This window comes from Artibeus jamaicensis, unplaced genomic scaffold, assembly GCF_021234435.1.
Source record: "Artibeus jamaicensis isolate MK-2021 breed Jamaican fruit bat unplaced genomic scaffold, CSHL_Jam_final contig_384, whole genome shotgun sequence".
NCBI lineage: Eukaryota > Metazoa > Chordata > Mammalia > Chiroptera > Phyllostomidae > Artibeus > Artibeus jamaicensis.
This window is the reverse complement of record NW_026521810.1, coordinates 9,530,246-9,543,690: the sequence shown is the minus strand read 5'-3', so window position 1 is coordinate 9,543,690 and position 13,445 is coordinate 9,530,246. Positions and strand designations below refer to the sequence as shown.

The 13,445-nt window shown below is 37.3% G+C and overlaps 1 protein-coding gene across 6 annotated transcripts in view; it reads left to right on the top strand.

Moving 5' to 3' along the window:
* Nucleotides 1-13,445, top strand: part of AFF3 (ALF transcription elongation factor 3) — a 593,859-nt gene that overhangs the window by 390,791 nt on the left and 189,623 nt on the right. For all 6 annotated transcript variants that reach the window (XM_053664620.1, XM_053664619.1, XM_053664618.1 and 3 more), the window contains one exon: nt 4,932-5,012. In XM_053664620.1, coding sequence (XP_053520595.1) covers nt 4,932-5,012 — 81 coding nt within the window. The remainder of the gene's footprint in view (nt 1-4,931; nt 5,013-13,445) is intronic.

Sequence of the window (13,445 nt, the reverse complement as noted above, 5' to 3'; positions counted from 1 at the left end):
TAGTGGTGACACACAGAACGAAACCTCACAGCCCCAGGCAGCATGTAAATATTAAATTCATGGCACAAATTGTTGTAAAGGAGGGTAAAGCGTGTAGCCCTGGCCGAGGGTAGCGCTGGTCAGTGAGCTTCCTAGAGAGGCAGGGACCAGAGAGTAAAGAGAGGTGACTGAAGTTGGAATAACATGAAAGGAAAACAAAAAAATGTTGGCACAGGAAAACCTAGAGCAGGACAAGAGGAAATGGGATGTTAAACCATCTGGCTTGGGGGAGGACTATGTAGAAAAGGAACAGGCAGTAACACTGCAGCATTTTTCCTTGATGGCACCGTGGGACAGAGTATCTGAAATGTTTGGAGCAGGGTCACTGGAAGCTTTTGGGCAAGTAGACGTAGTTAACGATGTCAGAGCAAACACTCCCGTGGCTGTGACTGAGACAAGTTGTGGTGGGGAAACAGTAGACAGGAAAAGAGGCCAGGGAAAGTGTTTTCCTATTCACTGAAAAGTAGAGAAATTAAGATATTGTTTAACTTTTTTGTGATTTAATCTATCTGCAAACTAAATGTACTTTGCAGATCTTCATAACTATACATTTTGAACCCTACGATTAGCTATCAGGCTAAAATTCTATTTTTTTCCTCTCTTTAAATTACAGAGACCTACACTGCTTAGTGAATGGATGTTCTAAGCATCAGCCTTTTGTCCTAAGACAGGCTGATGCAGGTGACATCACTGTACATGAGTAGCTACATGGAGGGAGAGGAGGCTTGTGCAGAATGAGCAGTCTACTCATCTTGAAATTGTGGATTTGGGGACTCATGGTCAGGCCAGCTACACAATAGATGTGAAAATGGAAACTGTATACATGTGTCCTGGCCTTCTGAAAATTGGGGGAATGGAGAAAAAACTGGACAGTTAATGAAATGCAGGGTTGTATACTTTTATCATTTAACCATCTGTTCTTAACATTTAGGAGAAAACTGAGTGTATTTGCTATAAAGGGAGTTGGCATTTTACGCCTATGAAATAAGAAGACACCCTGAAATGTGTCCCTTGGGTAACAAGACATCTGCTTAGAGCTGGGACTGGTGAGGCTGTGTTAACAGATATGTTGATTCTTAATCTTGTCAGTTGGCTAAGGAAGCTAGGCTCAAAACTGAGGACCTTTCACTGGTGGGTATAGTGTATGACCCCATTCCTAAGTGACAAGAAAATCAAAAAGGAAGGAAGGCAGACAGATCAAAGAAGTGTTAGAAGGGTTTATAAGGTCAGGAGGTAGCCACCTAGACTTCGGAATACTTGGCTTTAAGCATTTTGATTCTCTTCCTGTCTTACCTGTGGTCCAGGATGTGATCAAAGGACGCCCAGGTGGAGGACAGAGGTGTAAGACAGCAGTGAAGGAGTGGTTGAGGCAGGGAAGTCCGGAGCATGGGCAGTGGTGGGGATGGTGCGTACACTAATCTTTCAGAAAAATAGCACTCTTTCCTTGTGAAGGGAGGCACACCAAGGGAAATTTTAGCAGTTATGAAATGTTCCTCTTTGCTTACATTAAAGTGCTAATTAAAGACCTTTTAATCAAATTTTATCTCACTGACTACTATTATTATGTCAGAGATTCATTCCCATGAGAACTTAGGGACATTTTGTCCAATGTAAAATACATATCACACTTAAGAATCATAATAATCTCTTTAAATAACTTTGTGTTTTAGAAATGTAGTTTGTATTAGTAATTGCTAGCTTAATTACAGATTACATTGGCATAATAATTCATTCTTCCATAAAAAACACTTTCCCATCTAAAGCCCAGAGAGAAATTCTATTTCTCATTTTAGAGATAAGAATTCTGAAATTCAACTTGATATTAATCAATGTTTTATTGAATGATTAACCATAAGAAGACCATGCTATTTTCTATATATTGTCTCATTTAATGCTTATGATTAAACCGTGAACTAGTTAGCACCTTTATTTATTTGGTTCTAAAATAGCACAAATTGAGATCTGATGGATTCCAAAGCCTATTCTTTGAAATCACTGCAAGTTACTGAAGATGTGACTTAACCTAAGCTCACTGAGCTAGTAAGTGACAGAAGAGGAAATAGAAATAGTCTCTTTGCCCTTAATTTTTCCATGCAACCCTAATGGAGAATTTTAATGTACTGAACAATCAATAAGTCTTAAAAAGTCATTGTACATTCATTAAAAACAAGTATTGAATTAGTTCATGTAACCAATTCTGGGTTTTTGAAAATTCTAACATTGAAATGTTTCAAGATACCTTACTGTCTGTATTATTTTTTCATATATAAAACAGCACTAATTATGTAGAAAATTACATCAAAATACTTTGATAGGATTAAAGTAATGAAAGTAATGTCAGTGAGCAATTTTGCATTGAAATATAGGTGTTTTGTTCAATTCAACAAGTTAATTTTGAGCACTTAGTCTATAAGAGGCTTTATTGACATAGATGAGTAGGCAGTATCTCTCTGAAGAAATTTGCAGTTCGTCTTTAAAGGATATGTTTAATAAATCTGAATATTTTTGAAAGAAATTACTAGGGGTCCTATTTGGAGATTATGTTTAGTAAAACTGAATACCCTTGAAAGAGATTATTGGGATTCCTTAGTATGATTTTTATTCTGCATTGGGAAAAGGGTATCAGATGAAAGCAAAATAGTTAAGTGCAGATAGAGGTGTATACTTGTAAAAATAAACAAAGAAAAAGAATCTGAGCTACAGTGAGACAAAGTGCTTCAGAAGAGCATGAGAAAGGAACTGTCATGCTGTATTGGAATAGAGGGGGAACCAACTAAGGCCCCGTGATGTAAATGACGTTTGAGATGAGCCCTAATGGGTGAACAGAACTCCAAAAGGCATATGGGGGTAGGGCATTCACACACAAAGGAGGAGTGTAAGTAAAATCAGAGACTATAGTTTTTCTTATCCGTAGTGCATGTGTAGATTAAAAAAAAAAACACCAGGCTGACAACAGGGACCTTGTTGTAGAATGTCTTGAATCTGTTTGTATTGGGGAAATGCAGTAGAGTGAAAAGCAAACACTGGGTGGGGAGGAAGATGTGTGTGAACACTTCAGTGGTGGCATTTGTGAACTGCATGAACGTGAGCAAATCACGTACTCTTTTTGAGCTTTAACTTCCTCATCTCCAATATGGATATAATAATAATTACTTTAAAGGTAGGGTTTAAATGAGAAAACTTGCGTGGAAGTATTCCAAAGCTGTCGAGCATAACAGGAGGCATCATTGCCATCGTCATCATTGTTGTTACATATGTGATGGTCTATATAGATACTGAAGAAGTGGCACTTTCATTTCAGTCTGCACTCTAGGAAAAATGTCATATGTCTGAAGGATGGCTTAATAATAACAGAAGAAAGAGAACCAATCAGGAAGCTCCTAAAGGAATTCAGGTTACAAATAACTGAAGGTGTGATTAGGGTGATAGTTCATGTAACTGGCTGGCACAAAAGGTGAACCCATTTCAGAGATACTGTTTAATTTTCCATTCATTCAAAAATAGGTTGAGTACCCACTCTGTTCCTTGACATAATCCTCACAAAAGAGACAACAGGGGGGTAAAGACACAGAATACAATGTGCAGACACTTGGGGACTGAGGTAAAGGGTCACTGGGTCTTCCTTTGCTTTCTATTGGAGAAACTTTGGTACCAGCAGCATGGAGAAGGGACCCCTCAGGTGCATATGCACTTAACCCACCTCTGGCTCAGGAGTCACAGTGGGTGGGAGATGATGTAGGATCAGTAAACCCTTCCAAGAAGGGCTTGAATACACTCATTCCCTGTGTGGGTGTGCATCTGAGGTGCTGGGGGAGGAGAGTTACCCAAAGAAAGGAGACCCAAGACCATTTCAAGAAACTTTCACTCCAAAAACCCAACAGAATCCCTTTCAACATCTCCCAACACCAACCAAGGGAGGCGAGGATATGTCTTCGCCTAAGGAGCAAATTTCTCACTTCTCTCAAAATGGACCAACTGCTTATATGCTTGCTTATGTTGGGAAGTGTAAAAATCAAGAAATAGGGTTCAGAACCTATTTGTAAACTCTAAGTCAGTTTCCTGGCAATCAGAAATTGATTCAATTTAATTCCAAAGTCATTTAGTGAATGCAGATATCTTCCAGGAGATGGAACTGATGGAGAATACTGGAAGTGACTAAAAGGACCCCTCGTCTCTCTCACAGCTTAGTGAAAGTGTATGTCAGAAAGCATATGACAGAATATCACATGTTGAGCTAAAGTTGTCTTTTTATACTGTTGTAAACATCACAACATTTTGTTTGTTTGTTTGTTTGTTTGTTTCACAGGTCGGTGCTCAATCCACTGAGCCTCTCTTTGTTTCTTATGTGTGATTTGTGTTTTCACTTCTCCATGAAGGACATTTTTATAAAGACCAAAGTAATGTGTTGGGGCTTGTTGGACACTCAGACTAATATGAGTTTCTAATAAAATAAACAAGTCCTGTGATAAAGATTCCTGACATTGAAAGTGCTTTATACATTCCTTCAGAAACACCCTGTGCATCTTGTGGGATCAAGTCCCAGAGAAGCAGCCCCATTTGTATGGCTGTTTCCATAGGACTTATATGAACAGGTTGTCCCTTTACTCTGGTGTTTATTTAAAATGAAAATAGGACAACCTTGTAGACCTTTTTAAGGTATAAAGGGGGCATAGGGATAGCTGCAGAACCAAAGATTGGTAAAATTAGGGGGGAAAATATGAAAGTGAGTTTCACATTCTTTTTTTAAAATTCCCTTTTATTCCTTATTCGTCTCTTTTTCATTTTTTTTACCCCTTCTCTGCCTTACCAAGGCAGGCTTTATAGCTGATTTACATGCTGCCAACTTTAAATACTCTCTATATATCAGTGCTGTTTGATTTTCTTCCCTTTAGGAGATGACCTGGCTTCCACCACTTTCTGCTATTCAGGCACCTGGCAAAGTAGAAGCAAGCAAATTTTCATTTCCAAATAAGGTAAGATCTGTGTCACTCAGGAGCAATATGCTCTATTCACGCAGAGATTTTTCATGGACAGTGGGTTCGCCTTTGATTGTCCTTTCCTTTCTAAATATTCTTGCCAGAGGCATGTGGATCTCATTGTCAACATTTTGCAAACATAGATTTATTCATCAAAGGAGAAAATCAAGATTGCAATTTTACTTACCTACCTTCCATATTTAACGCAAAATGTGATGCGTATTATACTGTCATTTTATCTTAAAACATTCGTGAAGTTGAAATGCATCTTATACTAATTTTGTACATTCAATGTGATTGTATGCTTGTTTTTGTTTCCTCATAAACTGTTATTGAATTAATGATGAGTCTTAAAATCAATGTCTTAGAATCAAGGACATGTAGTATTTAATTCCTCTTAGATATCTTTTATAAGCCATAAAATATTATCTAGGACTTTAAAAGAAAGGATTTCGATGTTTTCTAAAGACAAGTGTACAAAAAATTAGCCAAAAAATATATTTAAGTCTATTAAATATATTTAAATATCAAAATATATTACATGTAAATCTAATATGTTTTATTTGACTACAACTAAAATAAAACTTCATATTCATTATAAAGATGAAATTACACAGATAGAAGGAGCAAAACACAAAAGTTCCCAGCACCTTCATCTCAATTTTATTTCCCTACATAGAGATTACGGTCAAGAGTTTTATATGTAGCAGTTGAAACATTCTCTCTGTACCTTATATATACATATATGTGCATATGCTGTTTTCAAAATTATTTTATTGTTGTTCAATTACAGTTGTATGAGTTTTCCCCTACCACTCCCCTCCAACCCCAGCCAAACCCAACTCCCCTTGCTTCCACCCTCCCCTTTGGTTTTGTCCATGTGTCCTTTACAGTAGTTCCTGAAAACCTTTCTCCCAATTGTCCCCTCCCGTCTCCTGGTTATTGTTAGATTGTTTTTAATTTCAGTGTCTCTGGTTATATTTTGTTTACTTTTTTTGTTGTTGTTGATTATGGTCCAGTGAAAAGTGAGATCATATGGTATTTGTCCCTCAATGCCTGGCGTATTTCACTTTAGCATAATGCTCTCCAGTTCCATCCATGCTGTTGCAAAGGGTAGGAGCTCCTTCTTTCTCTCTGCTGTGTAGTATTCCATTGTGTAAATGTACCATAGTTTTTTTATATACTCATTTACTGATGGGCACTTAGGTTGCTTCCAGCACTTGGCTATTGTAAATTGTGCTGCTATGAACATTGGGGTGCATAAGTTCTTCTGGATTGGTGTTCCAGGGTTCTTAGGATATAATCCCAGCTGTGAAACTGCTGGGTCAAAAGGCAGTTGCATTTTTAATTTTCTGAGGAAACTCCATACTGTTTTCCACAGTGGCTGTACCAATCTGCATTCCCACCAACAGTACACTATGGTTCCCTTTTCTCCACATCCTCTCCAACACTTGTTTGTTGATTTGCTTATGATGGCCATTCTGACCAGTGTGAAGTGGTATCTCATTGTGGTTTTAATTTGCATCTCTCTTATGGCTAGTGACGCTGAGCATCTTTTCATATGTCTCTGGGCCCTCTGTATGTCCTCCTTGGAAAATTGTCTGTTCAAGAGTTTTGTATATTTTTTAAATAGATTTTTTGTCTTACTAGAATGGAGTTGTGTGAATTCTTTATATATTTTGGAGATCAAACCCTTGTCTGAGGTATCATTGGCAAATATGTTTTCCCATATAGTTGGTTCTCTTTTCATTTTAATGCTGTTTTCTTTAGCCATTCAAAAGCTTTTTAATTTGATAAGGTCCCATTTGTTTATTCTTTTTTTTATGTCCCTTGCTTCAGAAGACATGTCAGTGAAGAGGTTGCTACATGGAATATCTGAGATTTTCCCGCAAATGTTTTCCTCTAGGACTTTTATGGTGTCATGACTTACATCCACCTTGAATTTATTTTTGTGTATTGTGTAAGTTGGTGGTCAAGTTTCCTTTTTTTTGCATGTTGCTGTCTAGCTCTCCCAGCACTATTTATTGAAGAGGTTATTTTTACTCCATTTTTTGCTGCTGCCCCCTTTGTCAAATATTAATTGACCACAGAGACTAGGTTCATTTCTGGGATTTCTGTTCTGTTCCATTGGTGTATGTGCCTGTTCTTATGCCAGTACCAGACTGTTTTGATTATAGTGGCCTTATAATAAAATTTGACATCAGGTATTGTGATCCCTACTTTGTTCTTCTTTCTCAAAATTGCTACAGCTATTCAGGGTCATTTATGGTTCCATATAAATTTCTTAAATGTTTTTCAGTAGCTGTGAAATATGCCATTGGTACTTTAATAGGTATTGCATTGAATCTGTATATTGCTTTGGGTAGTGTGGACATTTTGATGATGTCATTTCTTCCAATCCATGAACATGGTACATGCTTCCATTTGTTTGTGTCTTCCTTAAATTCTTTCTTCAGTGTTGTATAGTTTTCTGAGTAAAGATCTTTACCTCCTTGGTTAGGTTTATTTCTAGGTACTTCATTTTTTTTGTTGCTATATGCAATGGGATTTTTTTCCTGATTTATGTTTCTGATATTTCATTGTTGGTATATAAAATGCCTTTAATTTCTTTCTTTTTTTATTGATTATGCCATTACATTTGTTCTAATTCTTCCCTTCATTCCCCTCAACCCTGCACAACCCTCCCCCACTATTCCCCCCCTTTAGTTCATGACCACGTGTCTCAAGTTCTTTAGATTCTATATTTCTCCTACTATTCTTGCCCCCCCATCTATTTTCTATCTACAGTCTATACTACTTATTTTCTGTACCTTCTCCCCCCTTCTCCTTCTATCACTCCCCTGTTGCTAACCCTCCATGTGATCTGTGATCTTCATTTCTATGGTTCACTGCTGATCTAGCTGTTCTCTTAGTTTGCTTTTGTTTTAGGTGTGGTTGTTAATAACTGTGAGTTTGCTGTCCTTTCACTGTTCATCTTTTTTATCTTCTTTTTCTTAGATAAGTCCCTTTAACATTTCATATAATAAGGGCTTGGTGATGATGAACTCCTTGAATTTGATCTTATCTGAGAAGCACTTTATCTGTCCTTCCATTCTAAATGAAAGTTTTGCTGGATAGAACAATCTTGGTTGTAAGTCTTTGGTTTTCATGACTTGGAATACTTCTTTCCAGCCCCTTCTTGCCTGTAAGATCTCTTTTGAGAAATCTGCTGACAGTCTGATGGGAACTCCTTTGTAGGTGACTATTCCCCTTATCTCTTGCTGCTTCTAGGATTCTCTCCTTCATTTTAGTCTTGGCTAATATAATGGTGATGTGCCTTGGTGTGTTCCTTCTTGGGTCCAACTTCTTTGGGACTCTCTGAGCTCCCTGGATTTCCTAGAAGTCTATTTCCTTTGCCAGATTGGGGAAATTCTCCTTTATTATTTGTTCAAATAAGTTTTCCACTGGTGGCTGTTCCTCTTCCTCTCTGGTACCCCTATAATTCGGATGTTGGAGCGTTTAAAGATGTCCTGGAGGTTCCTAAGCCTCTCCTCATTTTTTTGAATTCTTGTTTCTTCATATTTTTCTGTTTCATCATTTTTTCCTTCCTTCTGGTTCACTCCCTTGATTTGATTCCCAGTTTCCTTTTCATCACTATTGGTTTCCTGTGTGTTTCCCTTCATTTCACTTAGTTTAGCCTTCATATGTTCCTCTAATTTGTGGCTAAAATCAACCAGTTCTGAGCATCCTGATCACTAGTGTTTTGAATTGTGCCTCTGATAGGTTGGCAATTTCTTGTTCGCTTAGATTTATGGGCTCTGGGGCTCAGTTCTTCTTGAGCCATGTTTTGATCTGTTGGCGCCTGCTACGTTTGAGGAGAGGCGCCTTAGGTGTTCACCAGGGTGGGGTCACCCAGGTCATTGGTTCGTGACACTGTATGTGGGGGCTGGGGGGCGGAGTCAGAGAGGGAGCAATGGCTGTCCTCTCTGCTCTCTCCTGCCTGTCTGCCTCACCACTTGCCCCTCCCCCCCACCTGTTTATCTGCATGCAAATGTGTGAACCCGCCACCCTGCACCGGGGCCTGCTCGGTCTGGTCTGTCTCAAGGCTCGTCTCTTTGCTAGTTTGTCTGCGGGTGAATGCAAGACCACGGTCAGCTTGCCACCCCGTGCCTTTCCTGGGTCCGCCCATAGCTACCCCGCACCTGGGATCTGCACCCTTGGCTGCCTGCGCACTGCCCGGGTCGGGGGATCTTTTTTGCCTGACCTGATCCGCTGCTGGCTTCACCCCTCTCACAGGTTTAACTGAGCAGTCGTTGTTTTCGGACTTCCTGTTGTTCGATTTTCTGTGGCTTGGTTGCGTTTATTGTTGTTAAAACTTTGTTGTTTTTAGATTTGGTTGTGCGAGGAGGCAAAGTGTTTCCACCTATGCCTCCATCTTGGCAGAAGTCCTAAAATGCCTTTGATTTCTGAATATTGACTTTGCATCCACTGTTTTGCCAAATTCGCTTATTAGGTTGAGTAGTTTTGGTAGAGTCTATAGGGTTTTCTATGTACACTATATCATCTGCAAACAGCTACAGTTTTACTTTCTCCTTTGCAATTTGGATGCCTTTTATTTCTTTTTCCTTTCTGATTGTGTGGCTAGGACTTCCAATACTATGTTGAATAGGAGTGGTGGAAATAGCCACCTTTATGTTGTTCCTGATCTTAATGGGAAAACTGCAAGTTTTTGCACATTGAGGATGATGTTGGCTGTAGGTCTGTCATATATGGCCTCTATTATGTTGAGGAATGCTCCCTCTGTTCCCACTTTGCTAAGTGTTTTTATCATAAATGGGTGCTGTACCTTATCAAATGATTTTTCCACATCTATTCACATGATCATGTGATTTTTGTCTTTGCTTTTGTTTACATGATGCATTACATTTATTGATTTCCAAATATTGTACTATCCTTGCATCCTTGGGATGAATCCCACTTGATCATGGTGTATGATTTTTTTAACGTATTGCTTGGATATGTATCAATATTTTGTAGAGGATTTTAGTGTCTATGTTCATCAGTGATATTGGCCTAAAGTTTTTTTTCTTTGTTATGTCTTTATCTGCTTTGGGGATTAGGATGATGCTGGCTTCATAAAAAGAGTTTGGGAGTCTTCCATCTTCTTGAATTTTTTGGAGCAATCTGTGAAGGATGGGGGTCAGCTCTTCTTTAAATGATTTGTAAAATTCTCCTGTAAAACCATCTGGTCCAGGGCTTTTGTGTGTTGGAAGCTTTTTGATTACTGCTTCAATTTCATCAGCTGCTATTGGTCTGTTTAGGCATTCTGCTTCTTCATTGAGTTTTGGAAGATTATATTTTTCTAGAAATTTGTCCATTTTGCCTAGGTTTTCAAATTATTGGCATATATTTTTTTGTAGTAATTTCTTACAATCCTTTGTATTTCTGTGGTATCAGTTGTAATCTCTCCTCTTTCATTTCTGATTGTGTTTGCATATGCTGTTTTTAAAACTCATAAATGATATAGTACTGATAATTTTTTCTAAGAGTTGATTTTCTCCAGATAACCACAATATATAAATATCGTTGCTAAATATTATCACAACTTTCTCAAATGAATAATTGAAATAATTATTTACTATAATTATCATCATAATAAATTTCATTCTAAGAGTTGATTTTTATTTTTTGTAACAAAGTATATTTGGATATATGTATTTGTGAATATATATTTTCTTCATTCTTTTTAAGAGCAGAAAAATATTTCATAGTATGAATTTGATTTAATTTATTGAATCAAGTTCTTTTTGATGGACATTCAGATTGTTTACAGTTGCCTGTTATCACAAACACTGTTTCAACACAGTTTTTTTAGATGCTTCTTTGAATGTCTCCAGTGCTGATGCCTAGAATAAGAACTGTGGTGCCGGGGGCATGAGAAGCCATAATTACCCTTGATTATATTTCAAGAGTACATTTTTATGCATCTTTGCCAGTATTTAATATTACCTGGCTTTTTATCCTTGTTTCCGGCTGAAACTTTGCTGTCTCATTGGTTTTATTTGCATTTCTCCAATTTCCTCTGAGTATGAGCATGGACTGTTTTTCCTTTGCAACTCATCCATTGATAGTTGTTTGCCCATTCATATCCCAGTTTTAAAAATTATTTGTAGGAACTTCTTATAGCTTATTCATGTGTTTATTACATGTGATACAGCTGTTTTTGTGACTTGATTTATGTACCTTTTATACTAACTTGATTTATCTCCTGTTTAATTTTTGTCAGAGATTAAAGAAAGTCTTCCCCACACCAATTTTCTAACAGTGTTCTCTATTTTATTCTAAGTTTTTCATAGTTTTTGGTTTTAAGTTTTAAAAAAAACATTGGGTGGTATAACATAGGATTCTAGTTTTATTTTTACCAATGGCTAGTAAATTATTGCAACTCTATTAAAAAATTAGCCCATATTCCCCCCACCACTGTTTTTGAAATATTACATTTATCAACAATTGAATTTCTCATACATTTGAGAAATTTAAATTTGTTTCAGGACTACTTATTCTGTTTTTTTTTTCAGTATATCTATCTACTTCTTTACTAATAACTCATTGTTTAAATCAAAGGTTGACAAAGTTTCTGTACAGGCTCAGATTTGCAGACAATACATACACTAATGACTGTAGCCGTGTTCAAATAAAATTTTATTTACAGAAACAAGTGATAATGTAGTAGATTTTAAAAACTCTTATAATTCAACAACAAAAGGATAACTCATTAAAAGAATGGACAGAGGATTTAAATAGACATTTCTTCAAATAAGATCTTCAAATGACTAATAGGAAAAGATACTATCCCTATTATTAATCATTAAGGAAATGCAAATCAAAATCACAATGAGATAGTCATACCTCCTTAAATAGTTAAAATCAAAGACAAACAATAGCAAGTGTTAGCAAGGGTATAGAAATATTGGAAACCGGCTGTCAGTTGCTGGTGGGATCATAAAATGGTGCAGCCTCTTTTAAAAATATTTAGGCATTTCCTCACATACTGCATTCTTTATGATCCAGCACTTTCACTCCTAGGTATGAAAACACCCAAGAGAATGAAAACACGCCTCCACAAAAACATGCACATGTTCACAGCATCATTAATCATTATGGCCAATAAGTGGAGACAAACGAATGCCCGTCAGCTGATGAATAGGCAAACAAAAGTGATACATGCTTACAATGGAGTATTTTTCAGGCATAAAAAGGAATGAAGTGGTGGTGCCTGGTACAGTGTGGATGAAACTTAAAACTGTTATGCTAAGTGAAAGTGAGAGAAATCAGTCATGTACAACCACGTGTTATATTATATTACTTCATATATTTGAAATGTCCAGAATAGGCAAATAGAGGCAGAGAACAGATTAGTGGTTGCTTGCAGCTCAGAGGTAGGGAGGTGGGGTTGAGTGATGGCTAAAAGGTAAATGATTTCTTTTTGAAGTGATAAAAATATTATAAAATTAATTATGGTAATAAACTCCAAATGTGCTAAAAAGCATTAAATTGTTTGAAACAAATCAGAGGGTGAGCTGCATTTGGTCTGTAGGCTGTAGTTGGCCAAGTCCTAGTTTAAATTATTGATGATTTTTGGCGTATTTATACATATATGTGGTGAGGCCAGTAGCCTTCTGTATTATACAAAAGTCCTGCCTGTTGTACATTTTTCTCTTCCAGATCAATTTAAGAATCATCTTGGTGACCTGTTGCTCCTTATAAAAATCCTCTAGCAATTTTGTTTGGGTTCTAACTTAATTTAAGGAGGTATATTCATCTGACAATATCATCTTCCTATCCAGGAATTTGAAATATCTCTTCACTTCTATTTATATGTTCTTTCATGTTCTTCGGTAAACATTTTTTCTTGTAGGTCTTTCACCTTGGTTCCTTGGTTTATTCTCAGATATTTAAAGATACTTGTTTACTTTTCTATTTAAGTGAACTTTTTAAAGGTTTTTATGTTTTCTAAATAGTCCTTGGTTGTATAAAGGAAATTTACTGGGTTTTATACATCTACTTACTGAACTTCTTTTGGTTCAGGTGGATTTTTTTGGTGAACTTTTATTTTTGTAATAGGGGAAAGCAGAATGAGTAGCAAGGACACTGAATACTGATGGTGACTGGGATGCATGAATTTTCAATAGAAAGCTTAAAAAAGACCTTCCTGAGGAAGTGACATTTGAGCAACTGCCTGAAGGGGGCAAAGGAACACAGGGAGGATGAGTTGCACGGAGATGGAAGAGTAAGTGAGAGCAAGTTGCCTGAGCAGGAGCCTGCCTGGATGCTGGAGGCACAGCAGAGCCAGCGGGGCCAGGGCAGAGCACCTGGGCTTGGCACAGTGAATGACCCAGAGGAGGACCGCAGGGACACTGATGGGCTTTACTCTGCTGCTTTTTGCACATA